General features: G+C 35.8%; 1 protein-coding gene across 1 annotated transcript in view; it reads left to right on the forward strand.

Moving 5' to 3' along the window:
- The window catches only part of gpd2 (glycerol-3-phosphate dehydrogenase 2 (mitochondrial)), a 165,341-nt gene that overhangs the window by 98,230 nt on the left and 44,174 nt on the right, over positions 1–22,937 (forward strand). The window contains exons 6-9 of the mRNA XM_039757438.1: positions 185–348; positions 7,418–7,582; positions 8,976–9,120; positions 9,581–9,774. Of these exons, the coding sequence (XP_039613372.1) occupies positions 185–348; positions 7,418–7,582; positions 8,976–9,120; positions 9,581–9,774 (668 nt within the window). The remainder of the gene's footprint in view (positions 1–184; positions 349–7,417; positions 7,583–8,975; positions 9,121–9,580; positions 9,775–22,937) is intronic.

Here is a 22,937-nt window from a genome sequence, read left to right on the forward strand (position 1 = left end):
ATTTTCTTTTTATCTACAGTATATATCAGTTTTAAAATTGAGTGTACTTTGTTTATAAACATTGCTTCTAAATGGTCATTTTCACACTTTATACTTTAAATCTCTGCAGCTATTAGATTAGTATTTTTGCTATTAATGGCTTCTGCGATTTACCCGGACAATGTATATTTTTGTTTCTTTATAGATGGTGGCAGCTGCCCTATTACTGGGCTGGTATAAAGATGTATGATCTTGTCTCAGGAAGCCAGTGCTTAAAAAGTAGCTATATCCTCGATAAGTCAAAAGCTCTAGAGCTGTTTCCAATGCTCAAGAAAGACCAGCTTGTGGCAGCAATTGTTTACTATGATGGTAAGTTTAGCAAAACTGCTTCTTTCTATTACTTTGACATTGCATGCTTATTAAAAACTCTCTTGTTCAATAGTGCTCTGTCACATTCAGAGTAAACCTTACACCAGTCAGCCACAATATTAAGACCACCCAAATGAAATTGTGTGGGTCCCCCTCATGCTGCCAAATCATCTCTGACCCATCAAGGCATGGACTTTACAAGACCTCTGAAGGTGTTCTGTTGTATCTGGCACCGAGGCGACAGCACCAGATCTTTCAAGCCCTGTAGGTTGTGAAGTGGGGCCTCCATGGATCAGACTTGCTTTTCCAGCCCATCCCACAGATATGCGATCTGATTGAGATCTGGAACATTTGCAGGCCAAGTCAACACCTTGAACTCTTTGTCATGTTTCTCAAACCATTCCTGGACAATTTCTGCAGTGTGGCAGGGGCACATTATCCTTCTTAAAGAGGCTACTGCTATCAGAGAATACTGTTACCTTGAAGAGGTATATGTGGTAGCAACAATCTTTAGGTAGGTGGTACATGTCAAAATAACATTTACATGAATGCCAGGACACAAAGTTTTCCAGCAGAACATTGCCCGAAGCATCAGACTGCCTCTGCTGGCTTGCCTTTTTCTTACAGTATCTCTAGATCTCATCTCTAGATTAATGACACACTTGCACCCGGCTCTCCACATGATCTAAAAGAAAACATGATTCATCAAACTGTTCCAACTTCTTTCGTTGCTCTATAGTCCAGTTCTGACACCCATGTGTTCATAGTAGGCACTTTCAGCAAGGGACAGGTGTCAACATGGGCACTGTGGCTTTTCTGTGGCTATGCAGCTCCATAAGCAGCAAGCTGTGATGTAGTGTGTGTGTTCTGACAACTTTCTCTCATGGCCAGCATTAGGTGTTTCAGGACTTTTGCTATAGTAGCTCTTCTGTGGAATCAGACTAGATGGGTAAGCCTTTGCTCCCCACACACATCAGTGAATCTTGGATGCAAATTACCCTGTTGCCGGTTCACTGGTTGTTCTTTTTTAGATCACTTTTTGTAGGTACTAATCTCTGTATACCAGGAGCACCCAATAAGACCTGCTATGTTGGAGATGACCTGACCCAGTTATCTAGCCATCACAATTTGGCCCTTGTCAAAGTCACTCAGAGACTTATGCTTGCCCATTTGTCCTGCTTATAGCACATCACCTTCAAGAACATGACTGTTCACTTGCTGCCTAATAAATTCCACCCCTTGACAGGTGCCATTGCAACAAGATTATCAATGTTATTCACTTCACCTGTCAGTGGTTTTAATGTTGTGGCTGATCAGTGTTCGTTCCTGTAGTTTTTCCTGCTTGTCTTTAGAAAAGGGCAGAGGTGAACATTTAAAATAAAAATAATTTTCTTTTGCATAAGTGGTTATAAGGTCCAAAAATTAATCCATCTTTTCCATATGTGTAGTATGTGCTGTTAGTCCAAAAGGCTATCTATTTTTTTTTTGGTTTGCAGTGAATGGTCAGTTAGTCAGTCTTTTTCTAACCTGCTTAGTCCGGAACAGGGTTGTGGGGGTTTCCTGGAGCCTATCCCAACAACCATAGGGTACAGGGCAAGGAACAAACCTTGGACAGGGTGCCAGTCCATCACATGTTTTAAATAAATAAATATAAGTATAGTATAAGTATAAATAATACTCTGAAACCTGCAAAAACCAAAATGGGTTGGAGAGGGAAAAAATTGTAAAGGAAAAAAAAATAAATGCAGTGTTTTATCTGAAATATACTGCATGCATTATATTTTCATGTTAATGTTCGTATGTCATAGTCATTACTTGTTATACTATTAATGTAGGACTTGAGGCACAGAAACAATTAGACACTTTTATAATTACATTTGCTATTGATTGTGTGGAAAGACTGTCCTAGCACTAATAAAAATCCCCACCACTGATTCACTGTATGACCCTAAAAAAACTTTATATGCTCCAATTATTAAACGTTTGTAAAAATATACTACAGAGAACCTGGGGAACCCCTTGTGATGATGTTCATTATAGGAAGGCCCTATATAAAATAAAGCTTTTTCATATGACAAATGTTTATAATCAAACTGGCTCCCTATACAGGGCGAATTCCCACTTTGCATCTGAAACTGCCCCCATCACTCCCCCCAACTCCTGAACTGGGCAGAGCACGCATAGAAAATGGATGGATTAATAATGTGAACACAACAGATCTGTTTGTACTTGGTTGACTTTTTTGTGGAAACAAAGGAGTCCTATTTATTGGAAGTAGGATTTTTATTTTTTATTCCTTCAAGTCCATGATCAAAAACTACCAAAAACAATGTCAACTCTGTAAACAACTGATATGAACTTTTTTGTCTGTCAATTCAGTTGTTACACATTTGTATTGGTGTTGCAACCATACATAAACCAATATTTAAATACAATTGACAATACACCATGACAAAATTGTATGTAACGACAATAAATAATGATATAATGCACAGCAAATACATTAAACAATATGATAACATATGAAATTGCATAAAACCCAATACAGTATAATTCTTAAATAGTAACCATTATTTAAGTTGGGCAGGATTATTTGAGATACTGAGATACATCAAAAGTTTTCATTGACCACAGTGACAACAGTTGAAGATAAGCCGTTTGTATGGTGAGTAGTTAATGCTCTGAATGACCAGTAATATTTTTGCGATGGAAATAGAAATAGATGGTTAATCGGGTGAGTGTATTTATTTTTAATTTTATTGTCTGCTCACGTCTAAATCTTGAGGTGCAGAACACAGTCCAGCTTCAGGTTTACAATCCTTTCTGCTGTCCGAACAACGCGCTATAATTTTTGTTTTGAATGAGAAGACATACTGTCGTAACAGACCATTGTAAAGGAAGTGAGGATAATTTTAATGACTGCTCAATAAAACTAGATAAGCACTTTAGTGTGAGAGCAAACACTGAAATGAAAATGTGAAAGTTTAAATAAACTGGGAGAATTTTTAAATGTTAGTTTTTAAAAAAAAGACAATTTGGCCTAAAGTACAGACACAAAGGAGGTTAAATAGCATAACATTCTCAATTCTGATGAATTGGTTTCATTGTCATGGGTGGCCTTATTCAATGCAATATCAGGTCCAAAACAGGAACTGTCCCTGGATGGAGCACCAAAAACTGTAACATTTTTCATTAAAATTTTGAGACGTTTTGTAGAGGTTCTTAAAAAAATGTCTGTGTGGTCTTTTTAAATGCTGAAAAACTGGCATACGAAATTATTTCACAAAATGATTTTCCTTGGTTTTGAGCATTAAAGACATGTTTAAAAATACTTCACTTTTAACTAAGTATTTTACAATAAATAAAAAAAAACAGCATAATTTTTGTTGATTTAGAAAACAAAATAGCTACCAGGCATTTTAATGTAAACTAGTCCCAGAGATTTCTTTACTTGAGGCTAATTGTGCTCTGTCTTGGCATCAGAAAAACAAAGCATATGTTGGTTGTTAGCCCGGGTGTACATAGCATGTCCTGTTTACTCAAGGTTTTCTTTGTAGACGCAAACTCGCAACTTTGTTTCTTTGGGGTATATGTCAGACTTCATTTAGCAATTGTTGATATCTGGATTCCCTTGTACAGCAAAAAGGCAACATATTTTAAGGGAATGCGGCTGCTATCTGAGCAGTGATCTGTCAAGTCTGCTCATGTAGCTGAAGTAAAGCTGGAGAGAAGGCATTATAGTGGAGTTAATGAAAGAATTCATGGTATTTGGAAAAGGCTTTTTTTATGCCAAAAGATGTAATGTTTGTGCAACCTTTCCTCAAGGACTTGTGGGGAAAAAAGGCCAGAAAGCATACAGAAATGTCTAGCAGCAGGAAAAAAAGAGAACTGTAAAATCAGTTTAATTTTTACATACATGTTTTAATATTTACATACTCTATGTAATTTTGTTACTTTAAAATTATTCAGTGCATTACTGTGACATTTTAGGATGTGACCTTCTGTGTTAGAAATTGGTCTTTGACTGCATGATTTTATTTCTCTTAGGATTTTTCCTAACATCATGTTAGAGTGATTTCAGTTAGCACATATATATGGATTCATACCAAGACATTATGTCCTTCTGTCTCCAAGATGTATTCTGTCTATATAAGTAGTCAATTTTAAAATCTGAACAGCTGAAAATCATATGGAGTCAATTGCCAGTTTTAACATATATACAGTGCATTATGCCTACTATGTTGTGTGTGTGTTTTAATGTATGTGTAAATAAAAGAATATGTATGTACATAAGTGTTTTATGTTTGACAACAATACATTAAAAATCTCCATATAGAATACTAACCTTAATATACTTTATATGTAATATATTTATATATAATATGTTTATACTGTTTTATGTTTATTCTTTTGCTGCTTGGGTTTCTGCAATATCCTTAAAAACAAATAAATTCATTTTTCTTCTTCTTTAAGAAAGCACAAGTCCTTTGTTTTGTGTGGCCCTGTTTTAGCCAGAGGAATAATTCCTAGAAGCGTACAGATGATAACTGCATCTCCTGCTGTACCTGCAACAATTTAATTGGACAAGTCAGCCCAGTGAAGCATTTCCAGCTTGTGACTGGGAGACATGAAATTCACTGTCATTATTGTCTCTGTCATTTTGGAGCGTTTTGTCCCGCTGCAGAATTTTTCTCACTTCATTGCATTTTTTTCCTCCAGGAATCGGGGATTATGTTTGAGGTTGGGGTGGGGGCAAGACTGTGAACTATAGCCACCTCCAGGGAGTCATATATTAAATTGCCTTTGCTCTGTGATTATTTGTATATATGTAGATTACCATGGGAATTAGAACTAATATCAATACAAAATAATATTGATGCATGTATTTATGTTTTAGCTTAGTTTTATGTTTGTAAAAGCTGATATTTATTAATATTTATTTTACATTGAGTAAGCTTTGTGGTGGTTTTTGTAATATTTAATGTAATAAAGGAGCATGTAAGTACATAAATAGCTGAAATATGAGAAATTGAATGTAACTAATTTGGGGAAGCAATCAAGATGAGCAAAATGATACAAAAGATTTATCCATGAAGGTTTAATTTTAAAGAGGTGAATACATTTTAATATCTGTTTTATATCCATTCACTTTTTCATCAGTTTTCTAATTCTTCATAATTCAGTTTAACAGCTGCAGTGGACCTGAGCTCATACTCGCAGCATTTGATGTAATTCAGCAATTCAGGAACCAGTTCTGGAATGGACACCAGTCCATTGGAGGGCATATTCACTAAAGCAATCAGCCACACTGCTAAATGCATAGCTACATACTAACTAACCCTGAATGGATTTATAAATATTTTCGATTGGCTTATCACAGAACTGATCAAACAAATTTTATTCTCTTCAGACTTCACTGAAACAAACCATATACTACATTCAAAAAAGGAAGAACTGCTGAATATCACCAGATATATTTTGACAATATAAGTCATGAAATTTATATAAATGTTCTTAGAATAAAGCCTGGTTTGTCAGTCACAATGATCTTATTCAGACATCATTGTTATGTCTCATCAGAATCTGTCCTTGCAAGATGTTAGAATGATTTCTCAAAATGCTTGTCTGGCCTAACTCTGGAACAGTTGTATCTTGATGTAATAACATTTGAACATTATGTGGTCACACAAGGCTGCTCATATCACTTTTAGTGACTGTAACACTTTAGATTTACAGAGTCACAAGTTTTGATTTTCTGTGGTGGTTTTTATTATCTTGTTCTACCTTACAGCGGGAATCAGAAAATTCTTGCATGAACTAAGCTGCTTGACCTAAAAATACTTTCTTCTAAATTACAAGTGCTTTGTATTTAATATAATCATTGTATTTGTGTGTTAACATGATATGGCACAAGTTATAATTTTTTCTGTGTAATTAATTCTAAAATGTGGCCTTTAAAACAGATTTTTGGCTTACAGAATTGCTTCTAGCATGTTGTAGCATTAACAGACCACCAGTTACCTAGCCCCTAGTTGTTACAAATTCAGACCACATAGAAAATGTTCCCCTGCAATGCAGAACCATTTCCCTCCCAGCCAACATTCAGGATTTGAACTTCTCTGGCAATAATAAATAGAAGAAGTCTCTCAAGACACCAACATTAAAAGTGATTAATCATCTCTATTCTCAGTTCTCTTTAACCAGGGATTTTCTAGCAATAAATCTTTAATGATGTACATAAGAATCACTTCCTAATGAAACCAGGCTTTGTTCATTTGTCACCTTTTAAACCCTTTAATTTAAATTACAAAACTTATGACCTTGCGACTTTGAGAATAGATTTCTGGTATTGTAAAGCTGCTAAAGGATTAATCCATAAATCTCTATACAAGATTTTTTTCCCTCATATTATTAAATGGTTTCATGTAATGTATCTTAAGTAGCAAAACACTAATGCCAATTATAATAAATATTTTGTAAATGGTGAATTAATGACTTTGATTCAAAAGCTTTTGACATCATCTTTAATCAATATTGTCTTCCTTGTTTAAAGCATCAAGTTTATTTTTTTTCTTTTGAAGTGTTATTAATCAATCAATTATTTAAAGAATAGTTTCAGTTTCTTATTTTTTTTGAAGGGTGTTTAATCTTTTTGAATTTTTATGACATCTATATAACACTGAGAATTTCAGACTCTGAAACAGATTTTTTTTGCTATATATATAGTATGAAATACTCTTTTTAGCTTCAATTCTTATTTGCTAGACATGCTTATTAATTAAGATTCCCTATCATCAGTGCAGTGCTTTTAGTAGCTATTTTAACATGAAACCCTGCCAATTAATTGTGCTGTTTCACAGTTCACAATACATCGCCTGACAGGCAAGCTTAAGTAGACCAAAGAGTTGCTGCATCTTTAAATGTAATGTTTGTTAGACCCAACCATTCATCATTTATATTCATTGTGACAGGGACAGATGTGACATATCGGTTCCGACACACTTCCATACCACCAGTCACTGGCTGGAGGTGACTCATGTCCTGTCTTTGGTTTTGTCCCATGCTGCAGGACAGCACAATGATGCACGAATGAACCTTGCCATCGCCCTTACTGCTGCCAGGTATGGTGCTGCCACAGCCAATTACACAGAAGTCATGCGCATACTAAAGAAGACAGATCCTGAAACTGGAAAGGAGAGGGTCTGTGGTGCTCGCTGCAGAGATGTTATAACAGGTAGAAATGCAATGTATGTTTCAGCAAATTCAAACCGTTATGGAGATTTTGCTGTTTTTTAAATTACTTTTCAATTACTCTTAATTAATCTTTCTTTTCCTGGAAATTGCCATATTCACACACTGTAAGAATGCTAAGCCTGAATATTTTATAAGGCCTTTATGGCGTTTCAGAACTACTCGATCTGGTAGCAGTGCATTACCAAATTAGCGCATTGAAAATGGCCCTACTTACCTTTTAAATGTCATGAGCATGAATGAATCCGGAATGAAACCTCTGGGTCTTAAAGGAATTGTTCTCTAATGTGACATGATGAGGCATGACTCTGTGATCTCTGTATATGACTGCCCCCTGATGTTCATAAGTATAGTGCCTTAAATACATTTAAAATTATACAGAGATCACTCATCATGAACATTTTGAAGAGAATTACTTATTGAAAATATCACCACACAAGTCAGATTTAGTAAGGATTTTAAAAGGTGCTTTTAATATTAGTACATAGCGTAAAATAAATGTCTTTTAAAACACCTTACAATATTATCCCATCAAACATTACATAGCCATTAAATTATAGCGCTTTATTGTTGGGTGCTTTGACAAAAAAAAAGTAATTGATTGAAAGTTATAATAAACATTTCACAATAAATTACATTTTCTGTTTGGAAGTGTTTAGATTTTACTCCAGTGTCACTTCCTCCCTGAATATTTTCTTAATGCGAAATTTTGCAGCAGGGGGCTAAATGAATGGAAAACACCTCAGTATGTCTCACTTTTATCTATCTATCATTACATTTTCTAATTCTACTTATTGTTAATTATAGTACCTTTACTTTTGTTTAAGTTTATAATACAGAATGCACATCATCCAGTACAGATTATTGCTACCTTCTCCAGTTAAAAATGATACATTATTAAAAATGAAATGGATACCAATAACATTTATATTAAACAACGTGTGGCTTCCATTTATTTTTCTGAAAGCCCTCATGACTTAATGGACTTATTTTTTACTTGCAGATTAGGGTGTTATTGTTAGTTGCGTTTAGCATTAATTCTTTTATTGTGAGCTGAGACAATTAAAGGATAAATTGTGTTACTATGCAGGATATGCTACTACCTCCTAATTATGCACCACTTATAGTCAAATGTAAATATTGTTTGATAAGCTTCTCTTCTTATGAGATCAGGATCTCAATTTTTCCTTTGACACAATATGGAAACTGCATGTACTGCATGCAGCCCTCGTTAATTATGGCTCTAGTGAAGTCATCTCTAAACCAATAAGATCTACTCCATTACCGAGATATGTTCAGTAATAAATTAATAATCCTGAACTGTCAGTGAACAGAGATGAATAGGCCTGTATGATTGATGCTGTTTTCTTTCATAGGGCAGGAATTTGATGTCAGAGCCAAATGTGTTATCAATGCCACGGGACCTTTCACAGATTCACTGCGGAAAATGGATGATCAGAATATCCCTAACATCTGTCAGCCTAGTGCTGGTGTGCACATCGTCATGCCTGGTTATTACAGGTAACAAATAGCCCGACTCTCATTCATGAAATTTTTGTCATGACTAAGGCTTGTCCAACCTTATTAATATATCTTATTGCCTCTCCTAATTTGTCAATGCAGAAAATGCCTTTTAAATTTACTAAAATAATGTGTTGCAAATATGTTATATGCACATTATATAGTATTGGAACAGCTCTATACCACATGATTTTTCTTGTTTCCTTAAACATTATAATTCATTTTTAAACTTGCACTTTACAAAGTGAATTATTTTCTTAAGTGATAAATACATAATGACAATTAAAAGAATGAAAACTGATTAGATTTTGCTTCTCATTGAATTTAAATGATAGAAATTAATCTCTCTGGTAGACTGTAGACAGAAACACGACTATTCGGTACCTCCCTGTACCAGGAGTACACTGATCACACCCATGTACAGGAAAGGTTAATGCAGTCAACATTTTTATTCTCACAGCCCTGACAAAATGGGTCTTCTAGACCCAGCTACAAGTGATGGACGAGTTATCTTCTTCTTACCATGGGAGAAAATGACTATTGCTGGAACGACAGACACTCCCACTGAAGTCACTCCTCATCCAGTGCCTAAGGAAGAGGATATAACTTTCATTCTGAGCGAAGTCCGCAACTATCTAAGCCCTGATGTGGAAGGTGAGTAATTAATGGACTTTATATGCAGAAGTTATTACCTTTAATTTAATTCTGTAGATAATGCTTCTTCTTTGAGTCTCACCTGGAAAAATGGGTTACTAAGAAGATAACAGTTCCTTCAGTCAAAGAAAAGACAGGAAAGTTGATCTTTTAAAAACATTTAAGTCGTGATTCTTCTTAGTATAAAACAGACCCAATAAATGGTGTATTTTCTTTTGTTTGTAAATTTTGGACAGTACGATGGTGTAGTAGTTAACTTTGCCGACTCATAGACCTATGGGTTTGAATGATGCATCCAGTTGCTGTCTGTCAGATTTTGCAAAATCATTTTTTTGGGCACACTGTGTCTGTTTGATACTTTGCAGTTTTTAAATTATCCAAATGTGTTTCTTACTGCTTTACTCCCAATCCTGCTGGGATGGATTCCAGTAAAATGTGACCCAGAACTGGATTGAGTGGGTTTGAAAATGTATCCATATTATTTTTTATGTTTTTAAGCAATAGATGCATTTATTATAATAAGTCCATAGTAAAGATTTTAAGATAAACTAGTAGTGTTTCTGAAATGGAGTATATTTTTGAAGAAATGTTTTCTGAGAACATCTGCTGTAGACCATTGTTTTCTTACCAAGAATTGTCTCAACAGTTTCAGTTTGTACAGATTTGGCATAATGCCAATGGTTTAATTGTAGGGTCACTAGGCCTTCTTTACAAGTACAAGTATCATAATAGCAAGATTAACACTTGGTCTAATTCAAGCCATCTAATTTACAGTTGCTTGTAATTTACTGCATTTATTAATGAGGCATTTTTTGTCTGTATCATCCCTGGATGATTATTAAAGATGTGTCTTTTTCACTCAGATTATGGAAATATGAAATACATAAGAGATTTCTGGTGATACATTAATTGCAGTGTTTAATAATAACAACAAGTCAGGCAATGTACCAATGCGTAAAGGTTTAAAATGATCATTCCCAGATGAGATGCCAATCTGAGACAATTGATGCATACTTTGTCAACCATTTTATCCATTTTGTAAACTTACTTATTCTTTCTCAGGTTTGTAGTCGACCAATGCTTATCTTGCCAATTTGAATCATAATGCAAAATACTGTGACTGAGATGGTAGTTCATTGCATACTCCCACATTTACATATACAGGATCAATTTGTAGTGAAAAGAAGCTGGAGTAAACAGAAGAAACTACACCCCAGTGGCGTTTGAACCCTTGCCTCTAGACACGAAAAGCACTTGATGTAACCGCTGTGCTGGCACTGCTATCAACGAGTTAGACACAAATACATAATGTAGAAAATGTCAACACAAGTCACTTGTATTACTGATATAACATCCTGGCCCTGCAATTACATTAAGTTTATGCAAAGAGTCAATATTTGCAGTGTTGGCCCATCTTTTTCAAGACCTGTGCAAATCGCCCTGGTATACTGTCAGTCAACTTCTGGACCAAATCCTGACTGATGGCAGCTTATTCTTGCAGAATCAATGCTTGGAGTTTGTCAGAATTTGTGGGTTTTTGTTTGTGCACCTGCCTCTTGAGGATTGACCACAAGTTCTCAATAGGATTAAGATCTGGGGAGTTTCCTGGCCATGGATCCAAAATTTTGATATTTTTTTCCCCAAGCCACTTAGTTATCACTTTTGCCTTATGGCATATTGGTCCATCATTCTGGAAAAGGCATTGTTTGTCACCAAACTGTTCTTGGATGGTTGAGACAAGTTGCTCTCAGAGGATGTTTTGGTACCATTCTTTATTCATGGCAGTTTTCTTCGGCACAATTGTGAGTGAGCCCACTCCCTTGGCTGAGATGCAACTCCACACATGAATGGTCTCAGGATGCTTTACTGTTGGCATGACACATGACTGATGGTAACGCTCAACTTTTCTTCTCTGGACAATCTTTTTTCCGGATGCCCCAAACAATCAAAAAGGGGATTCATCCGAGAAAATGACGTTACCCCAGTCTTCAGCAGTCTAATCCCTGTACCTTTTGTGGAATATCAGTCTGTCCCTGATGTTTTTCTTGGAGAGAAGTGGCTTCTTTGCTGCCCTTCTTGACACCAGTCTCCAAAAGTCTTCATTTCACTCACACCTCCTTGTTGCCATTCCTGAGCAAGCACTGCACTGGTGGTGCCCCGATCCCACAGCTGAATCAACTTTAGGAGATGGTCATGGCGCTTGCTGGACTTTCTTGGGTGCCCTGAAGCCTTCTTCACAACAAGTGAAACTCTCTATTCTAACTCAATCAGCATGACAGAGTTATCTCCAGCCTTGTCCTCGTCAATACTCTCACCTGTGTTAACGAGATGATCACTGAAATGATGTCAGCAGGGCTGAAATGCAGTGGAAATGTTTTTTTTTAGAAGAGAGGAGCATCAAATAAAATTGATTAAGAATATATACATTTTTAATGTTTTAATGGTTGTTTTGTGTGTTTTATCATTTTAAAACTAATCTTTTTTATTATGTCCAGATATTTTCCTAAAATAGTTATGTCATGTCATTTCATTTTCAAACCCACTTAATCCAGATCAGGGTCACAGCGGGTGCTGGGTCCGATTCCAGTTAGTGTAGGGCACAAGGCAGGAACAAATCCTGGACATGGAGCCGGTCCATCGCAGGCAATACACACACTTGGGCCAATTTAGAGTCACCAGTTCACCTAATCTGCATGCCTTTAGACAATAGAAGGAAACCCACTCAGACACGAAGGGAACATGCAGACTCCACACAAGGAAGACCTGGGATGCAAGCCGTGTTCTCCTTATGGTGAGGCAGCAACACTACCACTGCGCCACTGTGTCACCCAAAAAGTAATTACATCCAAACCTTAATCCATTATCCATTATTACTTAATTACTTTTTTATTCCAGTGGTGCACTGTATCATTGGATTATTGTATCGTGAAACGTGTGTTGCAATATGCATTTTATGTGGATTATAAAGTATGTACTGCATCATCTCAAGACTATATATATGGTTGGGGACTGCCTTGTCTTACATGGCAGTATTTAACATGCTTGCTCTGCTATATGATAAATTTGAGTGAATTAGTGAAACAATTTGAATAATTAAAATTTTTTTGTATTTTTTCTGTTACATGGTTTACTAAATTTACAAAAGTTAGGTTGGTGCTACAAATATTTCATCCCATAGGTCTTGGGTAGATGTATATACAGAATATGGGGTATTCAGGAAAGATGTTTCTTTCCCCTTGGAGATTTCAGAGTAAAAGACTGAGTGAATATATATTTATGAATGAAATGTGGCTTTTCAACACTAATGTAGCAATGTTTGGCAGAAGATAAAACTACATGTACAGACAGACACCTGGTTTACAGGGAATGTAGGCTCTTGTGTTATTTTTTCTCTGTTCTACAACTTTGTTAGGTCGGACTGCCCATCTGGCTGGTATACAATTGCAGGAAACCATGAAACATTACAGTAGTTTCCTTGTTGAGTTTTATTTAGAAATACTTTATGCACTTTCATGTTATACTTTGAACCATTTCAGCTCAATTTATCTTATAAAGTGTATTTCTGCTTATAGCCCCTGTGTGGTGTTCAATATTGCAATGTGGTATTTAAAAGCATTTTATTTAATAAAATTAAACATTCATTTTATCAAAACATAATTAACTAAGCAAAGTTTTATAAAAGCAAAAAATACACAAATTTATAACCCACTTTTCTAGACTTTTGGATTCTGTCCCAGCTAGCATAGGACAAAAGGCAGGAACAAACCTGTGTGCATTCTAAATATAGTGTTTTGTTTTTATTAACAACTGAATCAGCAAGTTGGCAAGTAGCTGCACAGCAGATGAGATTGATCCCAGTTTACGATAACCCACACTAAAACCCTAGACATCAAGTGGCAGGGACTATAGACCATTACAGACTTTAGTAAATGCGTTGTGTGTGTTGACTCTTCTCTGGCTAGCAATCTGAATGCTTTCTATGTGTGGTTTGACATTAACAAAGCTAGCATTAACTTGCCAGTTATCGAGGAAAATAGGACTAGCTTTAGGACTGCTCAGGACAGTGGAGTTGTGATCTTTGTTTTAGAGTGCAATGTTCTTCGTGCTTTGAGGTTTGTGAACTGCCAGAAACCACCAGGTCCAAATAGACATTCTTAAATCATGTTCTGATCAGCTAGCTAGCTGGAGTTTTTACATCCATCCTTAATGACTCATTAGCCCAGTCTGTTGTTTCTACATGTTTTAAAAAAGCTGTTATTGTACCCATACCAAAGAACAACAAACCCACATGCCTTAATGATTATTGCTCTGTAGTACTCACATCTCTTGTCATGAAGTGCTTCGGATTATTAAAGACTCCATCTGCTTTTTCCTTCCAAGGAAATTTCATCCAATCCATTTTGCATACAGTACAAACAGATCTACAGATGACACCATCTTGCATATTCTACACATCTCTTTGTCCCATGTAGACAGCAACAAGGGGAATTATGTAAGGTTGTTGTTTATAGACTACAGCTCGGCCTTTAACACCATTGGCCCACACTTATTGGCCACAAAGCTTAAAGACCTGTGACTGGGTGCTGAATTTTCTAACTGGCTGGCCTCAGGTGGGGAGAGCAGGCAACTGGTTCTTCAACACTGTCATTGTCAACACAGGAATTCCACAAGGCTGTTTACTGAATCCCCTGTTTTACTCCTTTTACACACATGATTGTGTGGTCAAGCACATCTTCATCACCATTGTTAAGTTTGCTGATGACACAGTGGTTTTAAGCCTTACTTCCAACAATGACGTGGAGGCCTATCTGGACGAGGTAGAGAACCTGGCAGTATAATGCCAAGCTCGTTACCTCTCACTGAATGTAAGCAAGACCAAAGAGCTAGTGGTGGACTTCAGATGGAAGTAGTAATAGTAGTAATAGAAGTAGAACTCTGGTCTGGAAGGCAAGATAGTGCCTTTATCACCTGAGGCATCTTAGGAAATTCATGGTCTTGCCAGTCATTTTGAAAACTTTTTACACTGGTGCCACAGAGAGCATCCTAACACAGAGCTGCACATCATGGTTTGGGAATTGCTCAGTCTAAGATTGCAAAGCCTTGTAGAGAGTGGTGTGTGCAGCAGAGAGCATGTTAAGGTCAGCACAGCTCTCTCTGAAGGACTTCTACACCAAGTGCTGCAGGACTAGGGCAATTAAAATACTTATGGACTCTACCCACCCCAGCAGCAGACTGTTGAGCTTGCTCAACACAGGCAAGCGGGCATGCAGCCTAATGGCAGACTGAGAGACTCAAAAGGAGAATTTACACTCAGGCAATCAGACTCCTGAACTCTGACATTCAACAAACATTCAAATGTAAAACTCACTTTAGCTTACTGCACAGCCACTTTATACTTTTTACTGTTTCTACTGTTTTAGATTTCAGATTGTAACTCAATTTTAATCTAGTTTAACTTAACTTAATTAAATTTTAGTTAATTTTGTTAATTTTATTATCTTTTTCTTAATGTTATTATTTATTCAGTTGTGTGTTTTCTTTTGTTTTGCACAATCTTGGATTAGGCTAGCTTTTTTATGTAACTACACATTGTACCTGTATAACTGTATGTGTGATGAGTAAAACTCTTGAAACTGTTGAATTTCTTGGCAAAACTGGATAGTGGCTTCAGGGGTTGGCCTTTAACCCAGGATGTTACCTTAGCAAATATGTAAAGATTTTGCTTTTACCGGGTTAAACAAAGGTGACGTGAAATGTAGGAGCAAAGTTCAAATTCAATAAGAGGGCAGTAGAACTGAAATTGGAGATGGGTACAACATAAAAATTGAAGTTTTGTGTATGGGAAAGTAATGTTTTTGTCATAATGGGCACTTTTAAATACCGATGGGTGTGTTACAACTAAATATTGTTTATTTTTATAATAGATCGTGATCTAATAATGATAGTAACTTCGTACTTTACAGGAATATCCCCTCTTCTCAGTTGAAGCCCATAATTGGGCTTACCAGCACAACACAGTGGATTAATTTCTCAAGACAGGGACAGTCATCTTGTATAATGCATGTGGTGATGCTGTAGTAGTATTAGTATTCAGTTTTGTTTATTGTTTACAGTAATGCCTGTTATCTTTACAAATACTGAATGCACTGTCTTCTTTTCTAAAAGCTAAGCAAGTAATCAAGCAATTGCTGCTTATGTCGAGATGAGAGCAAACACAGTTATATGAAAAAGTATGTACACACTTATTCTATTCTATGGTTTTACATATCAGGACAAAAACTAACAATCATTTAGTACTCTCTTAATTCTGTAATTCGTTCCAAAACTCTGGACGCGACCCGATTTGGTCGCGACCCAAATGTAATTTCCCCATAAGATTGTATGTAAATACAATTAATCCGTTCCAAACCATTTGAACTGTATGTAAATATATATATTTTTTAAGTACAAAAATAGTTAATTATACCATAGAATGCACAGTTTAATAGTAAACTAAATGTTAAAACATTACATAACACTGAGAAACCCTTGAACAACAAAGAAAACTAACATTGTAAGAGTTTGTGCTAGACGCTTACGAATCACTCGCTGTAAACACTTTTTTTTTTTTGAGTTTTAAGCACAGGGAAAAAAAATTAAATGCCACTTCTCTTGCAAAACTTTTCAAACCATTCTCGAAGAAGGATGTTTTTCTCAGCAAATTGCCATGAATCTTCCTGGCTTTCTCACATATGATCGCCTGGCTTACGCTATCCCCTGCAAGGTGCTTCTCATTCAACCACACTAGCAACAGTTTTTCCACCTCTTCCAGCTCTTGAGGCCTCTGCTTGGTTAGCATTTTAACTCCTTTTGCAGCATCAGCTGCTTTGTTAGGCCCTGTATATGCAAACAAAAGAAAATGGAAAATGGAGAATGGGAAATCATTGGCGCTTACAGACGCGTATAGGGAAACTGGCTGCCAGTGTTTTTGTTCGCCACCAGAGCGAGTGGTCATGAACAGATGCAAAATTTTTTTGGTCGTAACCCGATTTGTACGTGTTCCGAAACGTTCGTGACCAGAGGTGCTACTGTAACTCTAACCTTAGATGAAAGACAATATCTAACTAATTTTATTTAGTCTGTTCTGTGAAAGGAAAGCAGGTATGCCCTGTGACCCAATAGCTTGTACAAACACATTTAGCATCAATAAACAGTGATGTAAGCATTTTCTGCATGTCAGACACTTACTGTGCATCATATTGGAGAAATAATAACTTGTGAATAATGTCTGGATTTTGACTTGGCCAGTCCAAAATGTTAATTCTTTACTTTTCCATCAATTCAGCTGTATATTTCCTGGCATGCTTAGAATCATGCTGTATTATTTAATTTTGGCCAAGCTTCTGCCAGGTGGTTGCACATTTACCTCTATAAAAGTTAGTGAAACACATTTTTTTGAGATGAGTTTGAGTACTATAGCTACAAAACAACTCCAAATCTTCACACTTAAGTGACAATTCTTGTGGTGTTACATTGTGTTTTGTTCTTTACCAAACATGTCTATTGTTGTTGCATCTGCTCAGAGATCAATATTCTAGAAACTACCATATTTGTGATTTATTTAGATGCAAGACTACAAATCTGACCTTACTGCCATATTTTTGTGGCTTTCATCTGGCTGCCCTTCCATAAAGTCATATTTGTTTCTTCTTTTTTAACGATTGTGTCACAAACTACAACTTTCCCCATTATCAGAGGCCTAATCCAGTAATGAAGTTTTGGGTTCTTCGCAATTAGTGTGAATTTTTTTGGTTGATTGCCTAATGATGGAAAGATTGGCAACTGCTTAGAACATTTTTCATTTTTAAAGCTGATTTCTGTTCTCATCAGTATTTATGGAAAAATATCCATGTTGTGTTTTTTTTTTGTTATTTTACCTTAAAGTTGTGATTTTTATGAAGTTATTTAATGTCTGTAATATATTTTTACTGGCTTCTTACCAACCCAGGTACAACTTCCAGGATGACAAGGGCATGTCTATGCCCTTAGTGGCTACTGCGTTCTTAAAGACTATATAAAACTTGGAAGTGTAGGTTGAAAACTAAAGACTAAGATGTAAACCGCCTGTGAAAAAAGCAGAATTGCTTCTAAACACTGAAAGATTTAAATTTCACATTTTTTTTCCTTTATCTGTAGCACTGAAGTTACATCTTCCACTACAAAGACATAAGTCAGGTTCCTCAATAATGCAGTTCTTTACTTCAGCCCACATGTTAATAAGGCCAGTTTCAGTTGACAGCATTATTCTTCATTTCAGTGTTTTGCAAACCAAGTCATAGCCAGTTCACAGTCATATAAACTGAAGGGCTAATAAGTGATTCCATTCTTTTGTTATCTGACTAGATAAAGCTAGACTTGTTGGTAAGCCAGTTTTTCATGCCAAATCTATACTTGAACCAGTTCCGAAGAAGTAACAAAGTAAATTTTGTTTTGATTATAATTTTAATGGCAATTCATAGTAAGGTTTCAAAACCAAGCATATGTTGACTGCTTACAAAAAATGTTAAGTACTGCTAAGGATAAAATTGTAATCATGTGAATATTGCAGCACTTTTGTATTAAGTTTTATCTATCTATACTGCGTGTTTTATTTTAGTCAGACAGTTGTTCTACAATGGTTAGCTCTTCTGTCCCATGGATCTGGAGGCATAGGTTAAAATCATGTGCTTGATCATTGGCTATATTGAATTTGCTTGTTTTCCCTTTGTCTACATAAGTCTTCCTGTGTATTCTCCAGTTTTCTGTCCACATCCCCAAAGATGTGATGGTTAGGTTAATTGCAAATTTTTGAATTGGTCTAATGTGAGGGTTGCTATGTTTGTGATTAGGTCTTGCAATAAATACACTGGTGTCCTATTTGGAATTGGCTCCTACCTTGCATCTGCTGCTGCTGGGACAGGCTTCTGCATTTGGGGCCCTGAATTTGATTATCTAAGTTTGAGAATGACATTGTATGTTATCTATGTATGTATTTTAATTTATTTGTTTAAAGTAAAATTCAGGGCCTAATGGAGCATCCTTTTGTTGTGCACAAAGAATTATCTTCTGTATTAGTGTATTAGTTATTATTGTTACAATTTTTTATGGTCAGTTTTTGGCAATAGCCCGAACCATCAAATCACAAAAAATATTAATACTAGTGAGAAAGACTAGGAAAGATTCAACAATCAAGCACCAAGTCACTACACCTGTTGTCAAGGAACCAAAAATGCAGCTAGCAATGGGAAGATGTGAGGTCTAGAATGAAGTGTGTAGACTGGAAAAACAATGCTTTAGTTGTAACCCATAAACTAGTGATTATTGTGTAAAATTGTTTTAAGTTAAGATCTGGTCTATTCAGCATGACTTGAGGTATATATTGCTTTCATGAATGATAATACCTGTTTACTAGGAGTGGACAGAACATTCATTTTTGAATGCACCTTGGTGTTTACTTGACAGATCATTGAAATATATTTGGTATAAAGTGATTTGTGTCAATTGTATATTTGATGAATTCACAAAAATGTAATAGTTCTTGACAGATATTTTAAAAAACATCTATGGAGGTAAAAAAAAAAAAAACTTTTCCAAAAAATGCCACTGCACAGAATCTATTATCGTAATATTCGAAATGATGTAAACAGATAATAAGTATAATGATGCAAGAGTTTACTTATGTGCAAAACTATAGATTTTTGTGTAATCCTGTAAGACATAAGGACCTGGTGAAGAATGAACAGAACAGGTGTTATTGTCTGTGCTCACTGCTATGAGTCTAAGTAAGGTCTCTGCCAAGAAAGCTTCAGCTGCTCCATAACCTAAAATAGGATAATAAATGGTGCCCCTGCCATTACAGAAGTACCAAATCAGTCAGGGTAATGATAAAAATATGATGCTTTTCAATGTTGGGAAAGTTAAAGGCACAAGCAGATGCAGCTGTGGTGAGAAAAAAAAGACAATTTATTTGTGTGATTTATTAAATGGAAAAAGAAGACAACAGCCAAAAATGACAGCAAATAAAGGGATGGTTGTGCCTTTACCTACAGCAATGGCAAGTTTAATTTCATTGTTCCAATGAGCAGAGGTGCCACAAGATTGCACTCTACGAGATGTGTGGTTAAAATATTTCATCCTAGTCTTTACCTGCCAGAAAAGAAATGTAAGTGACTTTGTAGCAGGTGAATGCTACCTTACTGCACCCTTAAACTCAGTTTTTGCAAAAGGCACATGAAGCCTGTGCATGTGGCAGTGTATGCACTCTATCTATCTATCTATCTATCTATCTATCTATCTATCTATCTATCTATCTATCTATCTATCTATCTATCTGTTAATGTTATGCATAACAAATACAGTATGTGTTGATGATTTTCTGTTGGCATAGCCCAAAAGTAAAACATCTTATTAATATATAATGTGTTACATTTAAGGTTATATTAATCTGAATGATATTTTTTAGCTGACAAATAATATATTTATGCCTTATACCATACATGAGAAGCTACCTTTGGTACTATAAATGTTTTAAAAATGCCCTTTGTTAATGAGATCTTCTTTGTTTGTTTCAGAAATACCACTAGTCCCATTAATTTGTGAACGATGTTTTAATCAATACAAAACATAAAATAAACATTTCATTCTATACTTTATGAGCATAAAGTGATTTACTAAGTAGAATTAAGCCATATATTGATACATGATTTTAAAGCCTTTTTATTCGTTACTGAGCTTAATAGCATCTATCCTTTACTATGATACGTATGGTAACAGATTTTAGATTGGAACAAAACATTGTGTCATTTTGTATTCAGCCGTTTAAGTGCTAATAGTGCCACCACTTAAATAGGTTTTACTCTGCACATGTTGCAAATGTCTTCATGACTATTATTGTTAAGATTTAAATAGTAAGAATGCATTTTAGTGACCAGGCAATGAAGGTAAGAATACTAAAGCGGCCTGTGAATCAAAATGTATCAATAGTTATGTCTTCTTGGAAGCACCGTTTAGCTTCTGTTAACAGTAGTAAGAAAAAAAAAAGATAAAAGAGATTTGAGGAAGGTTTCCAATACATAGAAGTCAAGAGCTGCATGCAATTATCATTTATAGGCAGGTCAAGATGACAGTACATGTATGTTGCATGACCTTAGTGTCATGTGATCAGTAATAGGCAAAACAATTGTATAGAATATGGTGAAGGCCATACTAAAACAAAAATGGTTACAACAACCCCAAAAAAAAACAAAACACAAAATGTTATTGTCAGGATAATTATAATATAATGTAAAAAAAAGAAAGTCAAACAGTACATAAAATGTAAAACTGAGGATATGTTCTTCCAAACTCAAGATTACAACATCTGCTTCCATACTTGTTTAAGGTTTATTTATGACTTTTTAAAGTGACTATGTCGTGAATTTTTTAACATTATGATCTTTTTTTCGAAGAGATGCTTGAAATAAATAGGAACCTTCAGAGCACAGAGCACAAGCAAAAACCAGGGAGGGTGTATATAAAGGTTGTGAGTTAAGAGATAGTTTTCCTTCGTACAAACTGAGATCTCTGGGAGACATCCTGAGATTGTGTGGTGACAATGTGTTCCTCTTGGGGAGCAACAATTACAGCTGAATATCATTGGGGAATGGATGATAACCCTTAGTGAGGTAGTGTACAAGGAGAAAGGGAGAGGCACCGATCCTTGAGGCCACCCCCTCCTTGACTTGTGCAACTTAGACATCTCTCCTTTCCAGGCCATACAGTAGGGTCTGACTGAATAGTAGGGTTCAAACCATCTGAGAGAAGTACAAGTGATGGTTTAGGTCAGAGAGGGTGGCAAGAAAGGTCTGGTAGTTAACTGTCCCATGCAGAAATAGGACCAAGGAGAATGAGAATCAATAGCGTTATGGTCGCATTAGCCAACTACAGTGCACCAACACCACTCAGTTGGTAGAATGGTCCCTCTTGGAACAGGTCCAGTTAGGTTTAAGCAGATTGTTCTGACAGAGAAATGAAAAGACTAGGGTTAAAGACAACAAGTTCAAGAGTTTTGGATAAAATAGATAAAAAAGGTAATGGTCACATTCTGTGAAAGATCAAATTGTAGAGACACACAGTTCTGGGTAAGAGTACAAGACAAGAAAAATAGTTAATGTATTGCCACGCTGCCTAGATCTGTCTCTGTTAAACAAGACATGATTCCAGAGAGACTTGTGGAGTCAGTAGTTGTAAGTAAGCATATTGCTCGAGGATTAAGAGTTTACATGCTATTATTTGAGAGAGCTTACCAAAGACCTTGTGTGAAAAAATGTATATCTAAACATCATCCAAATGATACTGCTGATATGTCTTTCAAAATCTAGGCATCTAGTAGAATATTGGGTCATGGGGTGTTTGCTGCATGTCATTCTTTCATTGTATTTATTTCACTTTGGTTTGTGTGAAGAGACAGGTAACTTGTCTACAGATTAGGAGTATGTCTGGTGCCTGTTTAGTTTTCCATGGATCTTTAAATCTGCTTTCAACTCAGCAGTTTACTTGTAAATTTTAGGGTCAACATGCTTTGGAAAAAATGTGGTTCCTGTGCATTTATTTCTGTTTTCAAAATCACATTTCCATTGTGAAATTTATTTCTATTTTCACCCTTGATGCACTTTTTTTATTGTAGTCTTTTTATATGAATCTTGCACACCTCCATTTTAAAAGGTAATATACTCATTTTTGGAAGTTAATTTCACATACACACCTGAGGATTTTAAACTAATGTAATAACTTTCTGATTTCACACGTATATTGTTTTGGTTTTTGTGTGCTTTTGTTGTTTATGGGCAGTGCACTATGAATGGAGTTTAAAGATGACATGATGTTGTCCACTGGACATGATCTAATGTCAGGGATATCCTAGACATCCATCTGTCTAGCCTCTAAAAGATGGAACTTAATAATTACTTTCTTATTCATTTTTTTAATCAGTTTAGATCTTTTTTGTGTGTTTCCTGGTGCTAGTAGGTCTGGGTGGATCGCAGTTTGGTGTCTCTGTATTTTGATTGATTACCCCTTTATCAGTGATGGTGATTCAAAGTAGCTATGAATTTCAAGTGCTTCTTGCAGGTCCCTGGGGCTGCTAAAAGATGGACACAGATTTGCTT

Source organism: Polypterus senegalus, chromosome 6 (genome assembly GCF_016835505.1).
Source record: "Polypterus senegalus isolate Bchr_013 chromosome 6, ASM1683550v1, whole genome shotgun sequence".
NCBI lineage: Eukaryota > Metazoa > Chordata > Cladistia > Polypteriformes > Polypteridae > Polypterus > Polypterus senegalus.